At 42.0% G+C, this 22,008-nt stretch overlaps 1 protein-coding gene across 1 annotated transcript in view; it reads right to left on the bottom strand.

Annotated features, from left to right (window-relative positions):
• dtx3lb.2 (deltex E3 ubiquitin ligase 3L b, tandem duplicate 2) overlaps positions 1–22,008 on the bottom strand; it is a 35,291-nt gene that overhangs the window by 7,810 nt on the left and 5,473 nt on the right. Inside the window, 7 exon segments of the mRNA XM_052111877.1 lie at positions 3,884–4,041; positions 4,176–4,422; positions 5,737–5,859; positions 6,238–6,357; positions 10,569–10,652; positions 13,865–13,978; positions 15,850–15,939. Of these exon segments, the coding sequence (XP_051967837.1) occupies positions 3,884–4,041; positions 4,176–4,422; positions 5,737–5,859; positions 6,238–6,357; positions 10,569–10,652; positions 13,865–13,978; positions 15,850–15,939 (936 nt within the window).

The following is a 22,008-nucleotide window of genomic DNA, read 5'->3' on the forward strand; positions in this document are numbered from 1 at the left end:
CGTCCTCCCCAGCAGCCCTCACGGCTAGACGATTGTTTCCTCGAGTCCGGGCACCACTCACAGCCACACCCCTTCCCGCGGTTCCTTTCTTCCCGGAGGTGCACGATGAGCTGACTTTCACTGCCCACAACCGGCGGGGTGGCCCACGGGTACTCAGAGGTCCCCCAGGTGGACAGAGTGGTTGCGATCCACCTATGTCCGGAAAACGGCGCCACCTGGCGGGATCGTCAGGTGCTCCTCTCTAAGGCCTGTAGGATGACGTCGTCACTGACCACCAAAGCCTACATCGCCACCGGACAGGCCACCTTCGCCCTACATGCCATGGCCCTCCTGCAAGTTCGCTAAGGCACTTAAAGATGCTCGGTGCACGGAAAGCCTGCTTCCTCAATGCCCCTGTCTCCCAGCTCGGCTTATTCGGCAAGTTCAGAGGTAACCGAGGCCTTCAAGAAAGTCCCCTAGTGTCGCTTCATTCAATACAATGTCTCGTTCCCTCCATTAGGGAATGGAGTTTACAACAGTAACCTAGACGTTCTAACTAGTGAAAATGTAATAGTTGATATCAACAGTCCATATCCTGCAAATGAATAAAAGTGAATTCGGCTTACCATAGATGCGAATTAAGTGCATACACTAAAGACAATTTCACAAACATGACTGTTTGCAGACTGGCTGTATTAAACACATGCCCATTTGTGCCTGAATGAAACTACGATCCTGAAATTCTTTCACAAACCCACACACATAGCAACGGGAGAGTTTATTTATGATAAGAAGCCAACAAACAACATGAAAAACGAGCTAGCACCCATTATTGCACTGATTTGCACACAATAGCTCATACTGAATGTAAAAGGACAGTTTATGTAATGTGACTCGTTCTGATTTTCTAAACAGCTGTTAAATAAAAAGCTGAAAGGGAAAAAATAGAGAGTAAAAAATGCAATTTGAAGAAACAGAAAAAAGAGAAAATGAAGGACAAAATGCATAGAGAATTGTTTTATAATCGAATCGTTACCTTTTGAATCGTAATCGAATCCAATCGTGAGGCCAGTGAAGATTCACACCAAATAGTGTAAAAGCAAATAACAAGTGTTTTACTCTTGTAGGAGTTAGCAAAATATAAATTTCATTAGAACCCAGTCTGGTCCGAAAGTAAAAATTCCATAATTGTTTCTATAGACTAATTGATTTGTAACGATAATTAACCTTTAAAGACAGACCTACCATGAGCTCCGAGGTTGTTCATCATGGTATATCAGTCTGTGTTATTTCTAGTTCTTTGTTTAAAAATCTTATTTGATAGCGGAATTCCTGGTAAACAACTACAAAACCCATGGTCCAGCAGAGAAAGCTTCACCAATCAGAGAACCTCGGCCAACAAAGTCTGCGAAACGTGTCTATTGTACTGTTGTACTAGCACAAATATGAACAAATAATTAAAAAGTGAATTGTAAAGATGTGTAAAAATATGTGTAAGCATGCTTACATACAGTACATTAACAAACAAACAGCAAATGTATGGCCTTTACAGACGTTGGTTACTAATTAGCTGGACATTAATGAACAATTTGTAAAAATTGTGTGAAGTGGTGAAATATACTAATCATTTCTGAAAACAAATGTAAAAAAGTGCATGAGCTCATTTATAAAGCCTTTTTGAAAATGTTTAAATATATTTGTAAGACAAATTATCTTTTACATGGCTAATAATGATGTAACACTTTGGCAGCCAAAAGTTTTAATTAATTTTGCAGTTTCGGAAGGAAATTGGTAATATAATTCACAAAAATGGCATTCAACTGATCACAAAGTATAGTCAGGACATTACTAAGGTCAAAAACAGCACCATCACAACTTGAAAAAAGTAATTTTTGATCAAATCTAGACCCATTTCCAGCAGCCATCACTCCAACACCTTATCCTTGAGTAATCGTGCTAAATTGATCATTTGGTACTAGAAAATCACTTGCCATTATATCAAACACAGTTGAAACCTATTTGGTTCATTAAATGAAGCTTAACATTGTCTTTGTGTTTGAGTTGCCACAGTATGCAATAGACTGGCATGCCATTAGGTCAAAAATAGCACAAAACAAATAGCTTTCTCTAGAAACTCATCAGTTAATCAATGTTTTGAAGAATGAAGGCTAATGTATGCTTGAAACTGCCAAAAAACGGAAGATTTCATACAAAGGAGTACACGACAGAAAGAGATGTGGAAGGCCAGATGTACAACTAAACAAGAGGATAAGTACATCAGAGAGTCTCTAGTTTGAGAAACATTGAGAAACAGATGCATCACATGTCCTCAGCTAAAAGCTTCATTGAATTCTACCCACTTAACACCAGTTTCATGTACAACAGAGTAAGGAGAAGACTCAGGGGTGCAGACCTTATGGGAAGAATTGCAAAGAAAAAGCCACTTTTGAAACAACAAATAAAAAAGAAAAGGTTAAAGTGGGCAAAGAAACAGTCATTGGACAACATATAATTAGAAATGATTGTTATGGATCTTAACCCCATTGAGCTTTTGTGGGATCAGCTAGACTGTAATGTGCGTGACAGGTGCCTGATAAGAAACCCAAGTGCTACAGGTACTTGCCAAATTGTGGGGTGAGTGTCTGGACAAACTGACAGCTAGAATGCCAAGAATCTGCAAAGCTGTCATTGCTGCACATGGAAGATTTTTTTAAGTAGTTTAAGAAGTTCTGAATTTTTTTTCAATTTGTAATAGTAATTTTTCACTTTATTAATGTCCTGACTATACATTATGATCAGCTGAATGCCACTTTGGTGAATAAAAGTACCAATTTCTTTCCATAAGAGCAAAATCTGTACAATATTCCAAACTTTTGGCCACCAGTGTATTAAGTAATGAAAGTTTAATAACTTAATACGTAATTTGTAATATTTGAATTTACATTTCAAAATGCTTAACAGATCATTAATGTAAGTTAAATTCACAATTAAACAGTAACAAGCACATGATCTCATATTTATATGAGAAAATATGAATTTAATATTCAGCTCTGAATATATTTGAATATTCATATATCAAACATAATCTGTTAAAATGTAAAGTTATCCAATCCAATTATTCAAGTACTTGATTTTTTTAATCTAACTACATAATTCAGAGATTACATGTAATATTTTACTACACAGCACTGCTAGTAGCTGTGGGTTTAACTAGTCTGAGTGTCCAGTGCATTGGTTGAAGTATTATAAACCATGGCTGGGCCTTTCATTGGACCCAAGGCTGGACTGGTAATCTGGCATACTGTGCATTTTCCCGGTAGGCCGATGCACTTTGGGGCCGATCAGGGGTGGACTGGCCATCGTGAGAACTGAGCATGCCGGTGGGTCGGCCACGAAACGTGCCGAGTGGGCCGCGATAGGCTCAAATGAGCCGCCACCTTATGCAGAACGGACCACAAAACGGCGCCCCCCCCCCGGACAAGAATAGGGTCAGTTGCCATGTAATATGCCGGGCCGATTTCTCTTCCCAGTCCAGCCCTGATTGGACCATTAATGTCAGGCTATTGCACACCTACGTGTCCAAATGTCCAAAACACGTCACTGTTTTGTTAACATCACCTTAATGAAACACATACCATCGCCTACAAATGTTATGCTAATAAAGAATTTCCATTCTAGTTTTCTTAAGCACAAATTCTAATTTCACAGAAATATAGTTGGATTTAAACCCAGCAACTGTCACTAGTATATTTGTAGGAGGCCAGACAATTTTTTGTCTAGGCTTTGCATGGTTCTTAAAACATAATTTATCATATAACACGTTCCTCTCAGTAATCAAAAATAATAATACAAAAAAACTGACTAATGTCTTTTACCATAATCCTTGACAAAGTAAACATGATACCTTTGAAAGGGGAACTTCTTTCTTGTCCAGCGTGTATATTGAGTTTTGTGCTACAGGCAGAGAATCTGTTTCATCCAGCAAAATCCAACACGTCACATCCTTAATTTGACCTTTAAACTTCAAAGGTACAGTTTTCATGTTTTTTAAAACATTCAGAGCTACAGAAAGAAAGAAAAACATGTTATAGTCTGTGTTCTTAATCTGTGTACAAAATATGGTAAAATTAAGTGAAATCATTTAGATTCTATCATCCATCAAAGGTACTATACAAAATGTTCATAAAATGGGTCACCTTCTGATGGGCTTATCTGCACCTCTGCAAAGATGGGGTCAGTCATGAGTTCAAGGCTGTTGACATTGCATTTTTTTCCAACCACTTTGGACAAATGAATGTTACACCAGGCCTGAAGGGCTTTCTCCAATGACATTTTCATTTTTTTCACTGGAAGTGATTCTTGCCAGTCCACTTTGACTCTAAATTTTGCAATATCCTGGGGTGCAGAGGCTGTTGGTCTCTTTTCATCAGCTGTATGGCTGTCCTATTATAGAGAAAATATTTATGAATGCAGTTTCTCAGACTCACATATCTGAATATAATAAAAGCTCCAGGCTCAGAGCAGAATAACGTTTCAAAATCGTTTTATGCAGAAAAGTAGCAAATGCAGAACCTCAATTGCACCAGACAGCATTTTTGGTATAATGTTGAACCACAGAAAATAATAATAAATCATAAAAAAAAAACGAATTAAAGCTTGAATTGAACCTTATGATTATGACCCTCATGACATCTTTAAATCTAGCCTATGGTTCAAGATCTACTGTGAATATGAAGGGTGAGGGTCAAAATCCCTTGGCTCTTCAGATATATCAATACATATATATATATATATATCCTTTTATATCAATATCTATCTGTATTCTGTTGCTTAACTTCTTTAATAAAGTGATGAATTAACTATATGCATGATCACAAAATCAATTCTATTTTCTTATGCATAACTGAAATATACTTTGAATCATATGTGTGTTGAATGTTAATTAGTCTCTTTTAGGAACATTCCAGAGTCTCTCTGTCCTGCACGTCGGCTGAAGTTCTTTTTGGGGATAAGCTTATTTGTGATGCTCTCCAGCCTCTCAGGGGAGGGGGTCAGGGGGAATGCGTTAAACATGTGTTCCAGATGTATTCTGTGTTTGATTGTTACCTTTCCATGACTAATTATATGGTTTAAAGTCCTATGTAATAATACCTGAATAGTAGAAGTGTGATTTTCTCTTATTATTTCTTTAGGGAGGAAATGTATGTTATTTCAACCCTCTCCTCTGCCCGAGGAGTGAATATTTTATCTCTCTGTTTTGGTTCAAATGGCCTGATAATGTGTGCTCTGGCTCTCTTGTGCCCAGAGAAGAACTGTCGTTCGTCAGTGTTTTGTGTGTGCGTTTGACCTTCTACCCAGTTTTCGAACCCAGGGATGCACACCAGGCCGACTCGAAGACGCCCCGCGACCATCTGCGAGGTCACTTCAGATGTAAATCTCGGGCTCGGACGACAAGTGCGCTGATTAATGTTGATAGGCCGCATAGCTGTCTATATGTTGTGACTGTATGGTCTTTTAGCCAATCAGGAGTAAAATAATGGAATGTACGTCCTTGCAAATGGTATAATTGATGTAAGATTTTGTGTAAGGTACGAGTTGGCTTTCGATCTCCTCGTGAGACTTTGCCGCTGGCTCTACCAATTTCACTGCAGACTATACTTCAGTAAATTTTTGACTCTTTTAATTGAGCTTCTCGACTCCTGGTTTTCTTTCTCCATATCTGGTACGGGTCATAACTGTTATACCCCTAACAAATACCTCCTTTGATAATGATCTGTGTGGTGATGATCTTGGATCTGGAGACACTGAGATGTTTTGATGCTTTGTATCATTTAGAGGTGTTTTAAGGTCTGCCAACTCCTCTGCACCCCTATATATGTCCTATAATTCAGGGAGTGAAAAAGCCTCATGAAGAAGTCCAACCATTACTTTCATAATTAAACAGGTTTACTATTCTGTCCAACCATTTTTAGGTTATACCAAAGTAATTTATGTGTACAAGTTTACATCGGGATTAAACCTCAGATTAAGTCTAATATATTTTATTACATGGCTTTCTGGAATTGTCTGTTCTGATTGGTCAATAAAAGCATTCAGTGGTCAAATATTTCTGAATGATGACTGTACATCCAGACTAAATTTTTGGTATAATGTTGAACCACAGAAAATAATAATAAATCATAAAAAAAAAAACAAATTAAAACTTGAATTGAACATTATGATTATGACCCTCTATGGTTCAAGATCTACTGTGAATACCTTTGAAAATGATCTGTGTGGTGATGATCTTGGATCTGGAGACACTGAGATGTTTTGATGCTTTGTATCATCCAGAGGTGTTTTATGGTCTGCCAACTCATCTGCATCCCTATATATGTCCTATAATTCAGGGGGGGAGAAAGCCTCATGAAGAAGTCCAACCATTACATTCATAATTAAACAGGTTTACTATTCTGTACAACCATTTTTAGGTTATACCGAAGTAATTTATGTGTACAAATTTACATCGGGATTAAACCTCAGATTAAGTCTAATATATTTGATTACATGGAATCTTGTGATCTGATATAAACTGATATGGTAATCCAGGTATTGCAGGAAATCTTTCCAATTTCTGTGTTCCTGTTCTCTCGTATCACTGCAATTTCTACAAGTAATCTAATTAATTATTTGATTACTCAAATCAATATTCCATGCCCATTTATTTATATATTTGGTAAGTGGCCATGTAATAACTTGGATAATGTCAGCCGTTCATTTTTGCAGAATTAATATTGGCAAGTTGATCAGGACCTTGATGCAGTGCGGAGGCTGACTGCACATTATACATTACATAAATGTAAGTTTGTGTTACAAATGGCCATCACAAAATGTAGTGTATGGCTCAGGCTCTACTCTTGATCAGTACAATCTTTTATAGTGCGTCTGATCTATGTGGTAATGATGGACCTCTGGGCTCTGGGACCCCTGTTATGTTTTGATGCTCTGTATCATCCAGAGGTGTATTTCCCAAAAGCATTGTTAGCCTACTATGGTCACAAGTTGACAAAGTCAACAGAGTTGAACGATTTGATGTTTCCCAAAACCGTAGTTCCAACAAATATCTGCAAACCGTATCATCAGTTGTGTGGTTGGAACTACAGCTCTTTAACTGTGGTCAGAAGCATATTTCCTTATTAGTGCATTCTTCATTTGACTTCGCTGAGGCTTCTATGTCTTTAACTCCATCTGTATCTTTGATTCTGTCAAGACTTTGACCATGTTTACATGCATTTATGAAAACAGCTTTTTCTGTGGTTTTGCAGAAAGCGGGGTTCTGAAATGTCATGTTAACACAAATGCAGATTTTTAAGAGATTAAAGGCTGCATGTTTTCTGTCAGAGAACACGGCTTTTATGTATTTTATGTTAACACCTAATTGCCGATTATGGGTTTTTGAAGAATGTGCATGTGCGTATGTACTCAAGTGCATCAGGGAACCCCGAAGTCTGACATAGAGGGGAAAGCCCACTATTGCAGCATATGTATCTTTTAAATTACATAGTGCTCACATCGCTTTTGTGTCTTCAACAGCCTTCTTGCTTTAAACAATTTACTGGTGCCCGTGTAAATGAGCTATTATGATGTAATATTCATTCAGGTTATAATTCCACCCTCTGTGTGATGTCATTAATGACAGCTCTATATTGTTAAACCAACATGGTTCGAACGATGGATGTGCAACATTTACTATGGTTTCGGGAACTAGCTAATTTATCCAACAATACATAATTCTATGGTACAGACAGACAGACAAACAAAGAATTGATAAACCCCATAATTGATAATATTGTTGCTGGTCCATTATGTACCACTTTCTAATTGTCATTAAATTATTCAACAGAGCAGTTTTCAGCATAGCAATCTGTGACAATATTGTGAATGAAATGAATGAATGTAGTTATCTGGCTAGCTTTTAAAGTTACCTTTTATGAAATTCACTTGACTATTTTTGAAAGCTCATAAGTGTGTTATAACCTTCAGATTTAAACTATAACTTGGTTAAGACTTGTGGCTTTGACTCGATTGTGGTTTAAGGCAAGGCAAGGACACAGTCATATATTTTGAATGATAATAGAATTTGAAAATAATTTACAATAAATGAAAGCCTTTCTAACTATTTTCTTTTTTAATCTGATATTAACAATTTGTATTGACTCTATTCATAAAATAAATAAACATAACAAAAAATATGGAATCAAATGATACTTTAAGCCCCTCCCCCCATATTATTTTTTACCTTTATTAATTTTGGACAACAATCTCCTAAGTTTTTCTGTCAAAAGAGACAAAGGTTCATGAACTGCAACCATTTTATTTCGAGTATGTCCTTGTTAGCTCAAAAAGGGAGCCACCGGTAAAAGGAGTAGTTCGCCTAAAATTGCACTTTATTCCATAGAATAACAGTTTATAGTGAGTAGGAGCTGACTATAAACTGTTCTTGTACGAAAAGGGGCTTGTAAATATTCTTGAAGAAAAGATTGGATTAAGATTACACTGAAAAAAAACTTGATTGTGAGTAGAGTTTGTGTATCTTTTTTTTTATTATTGTTATTACTTGTGTATCTTCAGCTAAATCTGCACTCTGGAAATCTCTAACAAATATTTGTTCTTTATTGTCTAAAAGTAGCAGCAGGGGGATTAAATTGTTGCTAGACAATAAAGAACCAATATTTTTGTAAGACATTTCAAGAGTGCAGATCTTCCTTCTCTTGTCTGGATTTAATAATTTAGTAATAGGTTTAGCTGGGAAAGCAAGGTGATTACCTCTTTCTGTACATTTTGCTAGACAGCTAACGGAGCTAAGTCATTTTCCAGATCAATTAATAATGAAAATAAATTTAAATTATATTAATCTTTTCTTTGAGACAGCATGAAAAAGAAAGATAAGCTGAATGAATCAGGCAAATAGGTAGCAATGCATACAAAGTGGTAGTCATGTCTTGTAAACTTCAAAAGAACCATGTATCTTTTCAAACCATTTATCAAATTTAAAGCTTTTAAGTACAAAAGTTGTTGCATTCAGTGCCTTTTACTATTTTAAAAAACTAAGAAGGATCATTACATTTATGACCTCAACACCCCCCATCCCTTAATGTTCAAGACATAGTTACGGTCTTGAGACAAACAGACAGATACATTTTGTCTTGGTTTAGGCATTTTTTTAAAACCTGAACTAAAATTTGTAGAGTAACAGTATGTTGGATTTGTCAAACCAACATAATTAAACAAGCAAATGAAACACTTTGTGTAATATATAGTACTAAGAAACTTAGTCCATAGTCCTTCCTACATATGATTCGAACCTTAAAACCTATGAACCCTAAACCAAACTCTTAGAGTGGATGAAAAATAAATGATACTGGAGAAATGTAATTGATTAAAAGTAACAAAAGCTCTAGTTACAAAATTGTGTCAATCAATTACAATTTTTAATCGAATTAATTATATGGTGTCCCGATTAATTAATCGTGATTAATCGCATTTAATCGCATATACAACTATTTGCTGAGAAAGCCCCTCATATAAAATAATTCAATATATAATGGTAAATGGTCTGCACTTATATAGCGCCTTTTTGACCTTAACTGTATTCAAAACGCTTTACACTGTGACTCATTCACCCATTCATACACCAATGGCAGCAGAGCTGCTATGTAAGGTGCCAGCCTGCCATTGGAAGCAACTTGGGGTTCAGTGTCTTGCCCAATGACACTTCGGCATGTGGAGTCATGTGGGCCGGGATTCAAACCACCAATCCTGCGATTAGTGGCCAACCCGCTCTACCACCTGATACATAGTTATCTTTAAATATTTAACAATTATAATTATATATATATATATATATAAATAAAATGTTCAGATAATTAAAATGCATTACATTCTTGTGGCAGAAGAGTTAATCATTGATAAGACAATACAGAAAGCGGTTTTAGAATACAATGTATTGTTTACTACCATATTATTGATCATAAGTCAATCATTGGCATACAGTTCACAGCAATCCATTTCACAAGTGAATTTGTCAATCAGTTGGATATTTATTATGAGGACTTGTTTAAGGACCCATCAATGTACACCTGCTTGTGTAGCATCCCAGGTCCGTTGCGTCATAAACATAAATGTTTAGGCCACTGTGTCAAGTTAAATAAAATAAATAATAAGAATCTTCCTTATTACGGTCCGGGGGCATTGCGATTAATTGCGTAAATTTTAACACATTATTTTTTATAAAACTGAATCGCACTGAATTAACGCATTAAATCGACAGCCTTAGTTAAAATACATATCATACAGTATACTATAATCATCTGTTGTTGTTTAAGACAGACAGGTAATCATAATACTTTTGATAGCAGTCGTACAAAAAAGAAGGAAGAGAGACAAGATCAGGATAGTCTGTTTGCTGGTTTTAGAAGGGATTTGAGCATTTGTTAACTGGTCATACTGAGAGAGCAGCTATGCAAACACTAGCTTGGCCATACTCCTTAAACCAGATAAGATCAGAAAACCATCTTTTTTCAGCAGGGAACAGGTAAATCAATATCTACCGGTTGAGATTCAGTCTTGGAAAGGACTGGGTCTTGTCCAGTAATGCTGGCAGGTTGAGTAGTGACAACAGAGCTGTTGGAAACCTGACAAGAGTAAAAATATTCCTTAGTTTGCAGAATTACAATAAATATCTTGGTAACTCATGTAACCATGGTTCCCTGAAAAGAGGGAACGAGACACTGCTTCAGAATGCTGAAGCTACTCTTGGGACCCTGAAATCATATACCGTCACACAATTTGATTATCTTTGTGTTTGTTTTTGAGTTGCCACAGTATGCAATAGACTGAAATGTCTTAAGGTAAATATTAGGTAAAAAAATGGCAAAAAATAAACAGCTTTCTCTAGGCCCAGATGTGAACCCAAATTCAAAAGGTGTAGTTTAGGGGATGCCAGGAGGTGTACTACATAATTTTTCAGCTTTCAAATGTGTGATATATCACTTGATGTGATTGTGATTACTGTGTAGGTTCATATATGCCTCCTCTGTGTGTTAAAAATTCATTGTAAATGCACCTTTCGTGGTATTTATGCTCATGGTCCAAAATTAAAACTGGGCAAGTAAAGTAGACAGGGACTACTGGCCATTCATTTGGAAAATAATGCAGGATTTAAATATCAAGAACAATAGTCTAACCCTTACAAATCAAACATAATAAATACAAGCACTAATAGGGGTGGGCCATATACTGGTTAAATCGATATATTGTTAGAAATGTGTCAACCGGTAGAAAATAAAAAACATTAAATTTGTTATTTTTATAAATTTTTAAAGTTAATTCTGAGTAGGGCTGTCATGATTATGAAATTTGGCTGACGATTAATTCTCAAACAAATTATTGCAACTATGATGATTGCTTCTCAGTTTAAGGGCTATGATGATTATTTGTCTCTTCAAGGGCTTTCAGGATTCATTGTCATATAAACTGTCATATTTTATTACATTTATATAATATTTTTTATATTAAGAAATAGTAAAATATTTTGTCCTAATTTCTTCACTGTCACACAATATTTAAATGCTCTGATTAAAAACCCAAGAGCACTTATTTGTCAAGAAGCAAAACCTTTGAGATTTCATTTCATCATTTCATCACACCACAGTAATAGAGTAAGTGTCCATCTCTTCCTCTGTTTCACTGCATGTATGGACCAGGAACACCGTGAAACCAGAGCAATTTGCATGCATTTATATAATACATAGTTGTCAAAAAAGGCTAAATCCAAAACAAATAGTCCATGTGATAGATATTTGCTTTGGAAGGAAAGCAAACGCTTCTATTCAACTGAAAAGAGACAAGCCTAATTTTTTGCTTGGATTGAACAATTATGGTGAGTAGATAAAATAGATTAAAAAACTATTATGGCAATTGACGCACCAGGTCTACCATTATTTTGGACTTAAAGAGGGTCTTAAATTATTTTTCAGAAGTTTTTGAATAATTTCCATTGAAAATATTGTGATGTAATTCATTATCAACTAAAAATATCGCCATTACCATATATCGCCAAACCCCATTGACTAATGTGACTATGTTTAATGGTGGATGATGGAAATGTGAAATGTGTGCACAAACAAAAGTTAAAGTCTACCAATGTTCAATTATTACTATGTTAAATGCAACCATGGGAGGAAAGAAAAGATAATTTGTTGTATATACTGAAGGAATAGTTCCCCTTCTGTTATTTACTTGACATTGTGTTGATGTAGTGACACTAGGGGTCGCACTTGAGTACCCCGAACACCTCCCATTCTTTGAGAAATTGTCCAGTTGAATTTGCATGCCACTACCCCGGACATAGGGGTATAAAAGGAGTTGGAATGCCCACTCCATTCAGATTTTTTCTTTGAAGCAGAGCGGTTGCACTATCAGTGAGCTGAATACTACTGCTGTTCCATTAACCTCTTAAGAAGCGTATGCTGTTGGATATACGGCGCATTTCCCTGTTCGCTTCTCAGGTATCCTCCCACTGTCCGCTCTGGTATTCCCTGATGGGAGTCCCCCTTGGGACCTACGTACTGGCACACAGCTGGCCCCAGGGGCTGCGCAAATACACATTCCCTCCAGTGAGCCTTCTTGCACAGATCATGTGCAAAGCCAGGGAGGACAAGGAACAAGTCACCCTCGTGGCCCCATACTGGCCCACCCAGACTTGGTTCTCGGACCTCACGCTCCTCTCGACAGCACCTCCCTGGAAGATTCCTCTGAGGAAGGTCCGCACTCACCTGTATCAACCTCTACCTGCAAGCGTTCTCCGTCAGCGACCCTTGCCTGGAATTCGTCCGGCTGATTCTCATGTGGTCCTGAGACCCCGACCGGGCTATGTAACCAAGGTTCCCACGACCCCCTTCAGGGATCAGGTGGTGAACCTGCAAGCCACAGCGTAACACGGTTCAGCTGTTGTGGCATTTTTCTATAGGGACCCTTAGTGTCACTACATCGACACAATGTAGAGTGAGTGACAGAATGGGAGGTGTTCAGGGCTCTCAAGAGCGACCCCTAGTGTCACTACATCGACACAATGGAGAGTGAGTGATAGAATGGGAGGTGTTCAGGGCTCTCAAGAGCAACCCCTAGTGTCACTACATCGACACAACGTCTCGTTCCCTCCATCGAGGAACGGCGGTTATGACAGTAACCATTAATGGTGGATGATGGAAATGTGAAATGTGTGCACAAAAAAAGTTAAAGTCTACCAATGTTGAAATATTACTATGTTAAATGCAACCATGGGAGCAAAGAAAAGATCATTTGTTTTATATACTGAAGGAATAGTTCACCCAAAAATTATAATTCTCTCATCATTTACTCTCTTCATACACTCATGCAACACAAACAAAGATATTTTGGAGAATGTCTGCAGTGCTTTTCCCCCATACAATTCAAGTCAATGGGGATCAAAAATGTCAAGCTTCAAAAAGGAAGGTATTTGTTTGTTTATTCTTCAAAATGGTGTATACATAAGTGCTTTTCCAGGATATCACAACAGACAGATTACTTAAAGCTTGAAGACAAGTGAACGAGCTTCTCTCATGACCACGACAAAGAGAGATATGCCAGATGTCAAGATTTACTGTTAATAAGGACTACAATTTTGGTATCATATCACTTCAGTAGACTTGGAATTTTCCAATCTAGTGGATTGCTTTTATGCTACCTTTTATATCCATTTGAGCTTGAAAGTTTTGATTTAAATTTTTGTGGGAACTATTCATTTAATTAATTGCTTATTTTTCTAAAATATGGATTAGAAGTTATAATACATTTTTCAGTTGAGCATGAGATTCATACTAACCTGATCATTAGGAATCAGATTGTTTTGCATCCCTTGATCAGTCGAAAGAAACGACACGATTTGCATCACTTGAGGATTATCACTAAGATAATTATCACTGCTTCGTAAAGAAGGCTGAAGAATAAAGAAGAATGTTCACTGTATTAATAATTATACAATCATATCAACACATTATTTATAAAAAAATAGTTAAGGTCATTTGTTCTTATTTCCACAAACCACCAAATATTCTGAATATATCATAATAGATATATCAGTACACTACATTTGGCACTCCATTCACTTCCATTCGAATACATCAAAACATGGGGCACCGGAAATGCAAGCTTATACAAAAAAACATTTCACATTCCACTGCACACGAAAGTTCAAGGTTGATGAATTCTTATGACAAGAAGACATGTGACCAATAGAAGACAGAAACATCACACACTGATCTCTTGGCTCAATACTAATAATATAAATTTCAAGCTGTGTGTTGTTATTGCTGAAGGAAAGTGAGTAGACGTTTATTTTAAAGGTGCACTCAATACGCTTTTGTTTGTGTCATCTTGGACTTGCAGTCAATATTCAAATTCAAAATTACAATTAGTTTATTTTTCAGGAGTATATCTTTAATGGGGAAAATTATGTGCTGACTTCGCCTTATATTTTGAATATAATATAATTAGCTATTTGTAATTTATTATTTATTATTACCAGAAGCTTTCACTGTGACATATCCTGTTCGTTGAGTTGTCCACAATAATTTTACATGCTCAAGATGTAGTGCAGTGATAGTTAATTGGCAGCCCGTGGGCTTTTTTTTTATCAAATTCCCTCATCATCTGAAATACCAGAGCGCTCTCCGTGCAAAACTCAGCATTTGCATGCACGAGCCTCAGTAATCAGTGGTGAGTTTAACCAGTGACTTTTTTAGCAGTGACGGGCCACTTCTATTAAAACGAATGGGAGAAACTGGAACGCCTAACCAAGAAGCTCTTGCACCCAACAATCAATGGATGTTGAAAGGAAGTCCCATCTTACAGGTAAAAGAGCCAATCCATTTTTACATACAGACATTACCTGTCAATCATATTGAGAACATGCATGCGTATTAGCTATACAAGCCGGGAAAATTGCATTTTTAGGTTAATCTGAGGTAAAGAAAACACAAATTTAAAAGAAGCACAATTTATGATACCAGTGTTATCAGATTTTACTGCTGATTTGAAATATGTTCTTTGATCATAATCTTGACCAACAATGGGTGTTCCCCCATTCAAGTAGATAGATGCTGGCATAACTGGAAACAGTCTCCCGGGAGCATTCCAAAGATGGATGGACTGACTTGCATTCAGCCAACATCAGTTATCCAGACCGGAGTGCTTGTTTTTTTAGTTTTGCTTTATTTTATCCCCTTTTCTCCCAATTTGGAATGCCCAATTCACACTACTTATTAGGTCATCGTGGTGGTGCGTTTACTCACCTCAATCCGGATGGCAGAAGACAAGTCTCAGTTTCCTCCGTATCTGAGACAGTCAATCAGCGCATCTTATCACGTGGCTTGCTGTGCATGACACCGCAGAGACTCACAGCATGTTGAGGCTCATGCTACTCTCTACGATCCACGCACAACTTACCACACGACCCATTGAGAGCGAGAACCAATCGCGACCACGAGGAGGTTACACCATGTGACTCTACCCTCTCAAGCAACCGGGCCAATTTGGTTGCTTAGGAGACCTGGCTGGAGTCGCTCAGCACACCCTGAATTCGAAATTGCAACTCCAGGGGTGGTAGTCAGGGTCAATACTCTCTGAGCTACCTAGGCCCGGAGAGCGTGTTTAAACTTTAATGCCGATAGTTTAGTTACACCGCTTTGCTATGTTAAATGGTGGATGATGGAAATGTGATATTAATTAATTGTTTCTCTAATCCATTTTCTAAAATATGGATTTGAGGTTATAATATATTTTTCAGATAAGTATTTGATTCATACCAACCTGACCATTACGAAACGCATTATGTTGCATTCCTTGATCAGACGACTCGATTTGCATCACTTGAAGATTATCAGAGCTGGGTGAAGACTGCTGAATTAAGAACAATGTTCAATAAATTATTATTATATCAAATAATCATATTAATACAAAATATACAATAGTCATGGTTTCCACAAACCTGTTCTGAATATATCTTAAATGTGTGTGAAAATGTATTTGAGTTATGGAAGGTTACCACAAAAAATGCATTTAAAATAATGCTTGAAAAATGACAAATGGTGGGCATCACTGGCAATGTTGCCATTTTAAATTGTGTACACAACCCAGAATGTCTAAATTAAAATGTATGTCTTTATTAGATATTTTGTCTATATAAAAGCTGCATGAACTGCTACAGAAACTTTATAAGCTTGTAAAAATTATCTTCTATTGTTTACTTTTCGTAGCTTCAGAAATAAAAATGGCCAAAATTCCTATGTATTAATTGTAGTGCTGTCAGTCAATTAAAATATTTAATCACAATTCATTCGAGTTTTCATAGTTAATCATAATTAAATTGCATATTTTGAAAGTGCTGAAATGTTACTGTATATACTTCTTTTCCTGTAAAAAAATGCATACTACCCATACTAATCTTAATGCTTCTGCCATATCTATGTACAGCTGAAGTCAGAAGTTTGCATACACCTTAGCCAAATACATTTAAACTTTTTCAGAATTCCTGACATTTAATTGTAGAAAATATTCCCTGTCTTAGGTCAGTTAGGATCACTACTTTATTTTAAGAATGTGAAATGTAAAAATAATAGTAGAGAGAATTATTTATTTCAGCTTTTTTTCTTTCATCACATTCCCAGTGGGTCAGATGTTTACATACACTTTGATAGTATTTGGTAGCATTCATTGCTTTAAATTGTTTAACTTGGGTCAAACGTTTTGGGTAGCCTTCCTCAAGCTTCTCACAATAAGTTACTGGAATTATGGCCCATTCATCCAGACAGAACTGTTGTAACTGAGTCAGGTTTTTAGGTCTCCTTGCTCGCACGCGCTGTTTCAGTTCTGCCCACAAATTATCAATCAAATTGAGGTCAGGGCTTTGTGATGGCCACTCCAATACCTTGACTTTGTTGTCCTTAAGCCATTTTGCCACAAATTTGGAGGTCATTGTCCATTTGGAAGACCCATTTGCAACCAAGCTTTAAATACTTGGCTGATGTCTTGAGATGTTGCTTTAATATATCCACATAATTTTCCTTTCCCCTTCTGTCGCTCTCTCCACGTTGTGTCGGAGAAGCGACACTAGAGGTCTCTCTTGAGCGCCGATATTCACCTCTGACCTATTGAAAAGGGCCAATGAGAGTTGGCAGTCAGTATTTGCATACCCCGCCCCCGCATACGGGTATTTAAGCGGGGCAAATACGGAAGTTTAGTCAGAAAATTTCTTCGGAGCCGATGGTCTGTCTGCAGTTTGCTGCGAGTTACACGCCATTAAAACGTTACTGTTTCCTCTGACGATCTGCATGCTGTTGGATCTTGACAGCGCACAACAGCGGCTTTCTCTTCTCATTGCACGGCGTGCATTGTTGCCCCTGAGCGCTTCGACAGCGCAGACACACACACACACACTGTGTACTAAAAGAGTAATTTCCCTAAAAGAGTAATTTCTCTAAAAGAGCAAACACAGCGGCGTTGAATGTCCTTTTGAGGACGCGTCTTTTTCAAGATGCCCTTCCGCCCCTGTGTCGTTCCTGGATGCGGTAGAAGCCTCTCCGCTTCAGACGGCCACAGGCGCTGTCTCGCGTGTTTGGGCCGCGATCACACCGAGGCGGCGTTTGAGGATGGTTCATGTTCTCACTGCGAGAACATGACCATGACCACGTTGCGGTCGCGGCTTGCTTTCAACAGAAAGCAAGCCACCCCAGCCGCACCCCGCATTCTTCCCACGGGATTGAGGACGATGCGGTTGGCGCTGGGGGCGATTTGGGGGCGGCAGCGGGTACGGTTTCGCCGGGTAGCCCCCCACGAACCTCCCGTTCCCCGGCACGCTCGCTGGTCCCCGTCCATGCTCGCGGCGATAGCAGCTCACCTCACGGCCTGGCTGTCTATCCTCCCGAGCCCGAAGCAGATGAGCTCGCCGCTGCATCGGAGAGTGCGGTGTCTGATGCCGAGGACTCCCCTGGACTGCCGCCTTCGGGCCAACAGGCCCAGGCTGAGGCCGGCGCTCAGCTGTCCGACATGCTTTCCCGGGCCGCCGTGAGCGTGGGGTTGGATTGGAACCCTCCGTCCTCCCCACAGCCTTCACGGTTGGATGATTGGTTCCTGGGGGCAGCGTGCCGTTCGTGGCCTCGCATCCCCCCGGTCCCGTTTTTCCCGGAGGTGCATGATGAGCTGACGTCTACGTGGAGAGCCCCGCTCTCTGCTCGTCTAGGTGCCACCCGCTCCACTCTCTCCACCCTCGACGGCGGAGAGCGCCACAGATACGAGGCGATTCCCCAGGTCGATAGGGCAGTTGCGCACCATCTATGCCCCGGTAGCCCTACCTCCTGGCGTGGTCGCCCCGTACTCCCATCCAAGCCCTGTAGGACAACATCCTCGCTCAACGCGAGAGCCTACAGTGCGGCTGGACGCGCTGCCTCCGCCCTGCATGCGATGGCCCTCCTGCAAGTCCACCAGGCCAAAGCTCTCAGAAGCATGCACGGGGGTGGACCTGATCCTGATGTGCTGCAGGAACTGCGCTCAGCGACCGACCTCGCCCTGAGAGCGACGATCCCGCCTTCCGCCTGCCTACGACTGCCCCCCGGACGGCCGGTTCAGACGAGTCCAGAGGACGCCAGCAGACCTCCTCCTCAGTCACGAACCCGCCCCCTGCCGGGTGCGCGGAGCAAGGTAAGTGCTTTGAGTCTATTCTCAGCACCCCAGCCTCAGGCCGCAACGAAGCCGCCCGACGCTGCATTACCTGTTCCGCCCCGCTGCGAGGCCCCGCCGGGTACGTCCAAAACACTCGTCCCTTTGGTGCCCCTAGCGCAGAGCTGGGAAGCGTGGTTTTCGCGGTAGACCTGAAGGACGCGTACTTCCACGTCTCAATTCTGCCACGACACCGACCCTTCTTACGGTTCGCGTTCGACGGCCAGGCGTTTCAGTACAAAGTCCTCCCCTTCGGCCTGTCTCTGTCCCCTCGTGTCTTCACGAAGGTGGCAGAGGCGGCTCTTGCCCCGCTACGAGTAGCCGGCATCCGCATTCTCAACTACCTCGACGACTGGCTTATCTTAGCACACTCTCGAGAGTTACTATGCACACACAGAGACCAGGTGCTCCGGCACCTCAGCCGCTTGGGGCTTCAGGTCAACTGGGAAAAGAGCAAGCTCAATCCGGTTCAGAGCATCTCTTTTCTCGGGTTGGAGTTAGACTCAGTCTCAATGACAGCACGTCTCACGAGCGAGCGTGCTCAGTCGGTGCTGGATTGCCTCGCTTCCTTCAAGCCAGGCACAGTGGTCCCTCTAAAACTTTTCCAGAGGCTCCTGGGGCATATTGCGTCCTCCACGGCGGTCACGCCGCTGGGGTTGATGCATATGAGACCACTCCAGCACTGGCTCCAGACTCGAGTCCCGAGACAAGCATGGCACCACGGCATGCATCGGGTAAGGATCACCCCCGCCTGCCTCAAAACACTCCGACCCTGGACAGACCTCTGCTTTTTACGGGCAGGAGTGCCCCTGCAGCAGGTGTCCCGACGCGTTCTGGTCACAACCGACGCCTCCGGTCCGGGTGGGGTGCCGTGTGCAGCGGGCACGCAGCAGCAGGCCGTTGGAAAGGGGCCCCGCAGCGTTGGCACATCAACTGCCTGGAGTTGCTGACCGTCCTTCTTGCTCTCAGGAAGTTCCTCCCATTAGTTCGGGACAAACACGTCCTCGTGAGATCGGACCGCACCACGGTGGTGGTGTACATAAATCGCCAAGGCGGCGTACGCTCCCGCCACATGTCACAACTCGCCCGCCGTCTCCTCCTATGGAGCCAGCAGCGACTCAACCCACTCACATCCCCGGCAAGCTCAACGTCGTAGCGGATGCGCTATCATGACAACGCCTGCCCGGCGGGGAGTGGAGGCTTCAACCCCAGTCGGTCCAGCTGATTTGGGAACGGTTTGGCAAGGCCCAGGTAGACCTGTTCGCCTCCCAGGAAACCTCCCACTGCCCGCTCTGGTACGCCCTAACAGATGCTCCCCTCGGGACAGACGCGCTGGCACACAGCTGGCCCTCGGGGCTGCGCAAGTACGCATTTCCCCCAGTGAGCCTTCTTGCACCGGTGCTGTGCAAGGTCAGGGAGGACGTGGAGCAAGTCACGCTAGTGGCCCCCTACTGGCCCACTCGGACTTGGTTCTCGGAACTCAGGCTTCTCGCGACAGCTCCTCCCTGGCGAATTCCCCTGAGAAAGAACCTCCTCTCTCAGGGACGGGGCATGCTCTGGCACCCGCGCCCAGACCTCTGGAACCTCCACGTCTGGTCCCTGGACGGGATGCGGAAGAGCTAGCCGGCTTACCGGCGACCATTGTGAATACAATCAACCAAGCCAGGGCCCCCTCTACCAGGCACCTTTATGCCCTAAAGTGGCGCTTGTTCGAACTGAAGACCCGCAGAGATGCGCGATCAAGTCAGTGCTCCTGTTCCTACAAGAGAGGCTGGACAGGAGGCTGTCCCCGTCCACCCTCAAGGTGTATGTTGCCGCCATTGCCGCCCACCACGATCCTGTAGACGGCAAGTCTTTGGGTAAGCACGACCTGATCCTCAGGTTCCTGAGAGGCGCCCGGAGGTTGAATCCCTCCCGGCCAGGCCTAGTTCCCTCCTGGGATCTCTCGGTAGTCTTGGCAGGACTCCAGAGACCTCCCTTTGAGCCGCTTGAATAAATTGGACTCAGGGCCCTCTCTCTTAAGACGGCCCTGCTGATCGCGCTCGCCTCTATCAAGAGGGTCGGGGACCTGCAAGCGTTCTCTGTCAGCGACACTTGCCTGGAGTTCAGTCCGGCGGATACGTCTGTGATCCTAAGACCGCGACCGGGCTATGTGCCCAAGGTTCCTACCACACCATTCCGAGATCAGGTAGTGAACCTGCAAGCGCTGCCCCGGGAGGAGGCAGACCCAGCCCTTTCGTTGCTATGTCCAGTGCGCGCCCTGCGCATTTACCTGGACCACACACAGAGCACCAGACGCTCTGAGCAGCTCTTTGTCTGCTTTGGGGGACGGCAGAAAGGGAATGCCGTCTCCAAACAGAGGCTCGCCCACTGGGTTGTTGACGTCATCACACTGGCTTATCACACCCAGGCCGTGCCCCTACCCTTGCGGGTCCAAGCTCACTAAACAAGGGGTGTTGCGTCCTCGTGGGTACTGGCCAAGGGCACCTCCCTAGCAGACATCTGTAGAGCCGCGGGTTGGGCAACACCCAACACCTTCGCGAGGTTTTACAACCTCCGCGTTGAGTCGGTTGCGTCTCATGTTTTGTCAGGTCCGAGCCCGTAGAACTCTGTAACACGTAGACTGACCGGCCGGGTGGATCGCTATGCCCAGCGCCTTTTCCTGACGTCAAGGTTAAGTAGTGCGCCTTTTTTCCCAGGGCGCCCCACTCCGAGTCGGGACCCTGGTCGATTCCTCCCCAGCCCTCCGGGTCCGCGGTTCAGCGGAGGAACTCGCCGACCCAAGCCACTGCGGGTACCCTGATGGCTACCCTGTACTGGTATAGGTGCTCCACAGGTAAGGCCTCCTGCTCGGACTCCCCCTGTGTGTAATTCCACGGTTCTGTCCCCTTACGAGCGGACCCCCGTGTCTCCCTTAGGCAGTTACAGCTGCCCCGGTCGCCGTGCTGTAGCAACTCCCCCCTTTCGAAGCTGGATCTACCACCGCACTATACTTTCCACATGAGCCCTAAGACGGCTGTGTGACGTGTCTACCACTTTTCCTCCCCAAGAAAAAGGGCAGGTGTGGTCTCCGCAGGGTCTGGGTAAGACCCCCTTCCCTATATGTGTGTAAGGGCCCCGGCCGTGATTGCTCTATGCGAGAAACATAGAGAGAAAAGAGGCCCAGCCAGGCTGGCCCGTTCCCATGTTGGCAAACATCGCCTTGTTCCCCTCTCAGGGTAACTAGAAGGATCCCGATGTTCGTATGGGGCATTG

This window comes from Xyrauchen texanus, chromosome 39 (assembly GCF_025860055.1).
Source record: "Xyrauchen texanus isolate HMW12.3.18 chromosome 39, RBS_HiC_50CHRs, whole genome shotgun sequence".
Classification (NCBI taxonomy): domain Eukaryota; kingdom Metazoa; phylum Chordata; class Actinopteri; order Cypriniformes; family Catostomidae; genus Xyrauchen; species Xyrauchen texanus.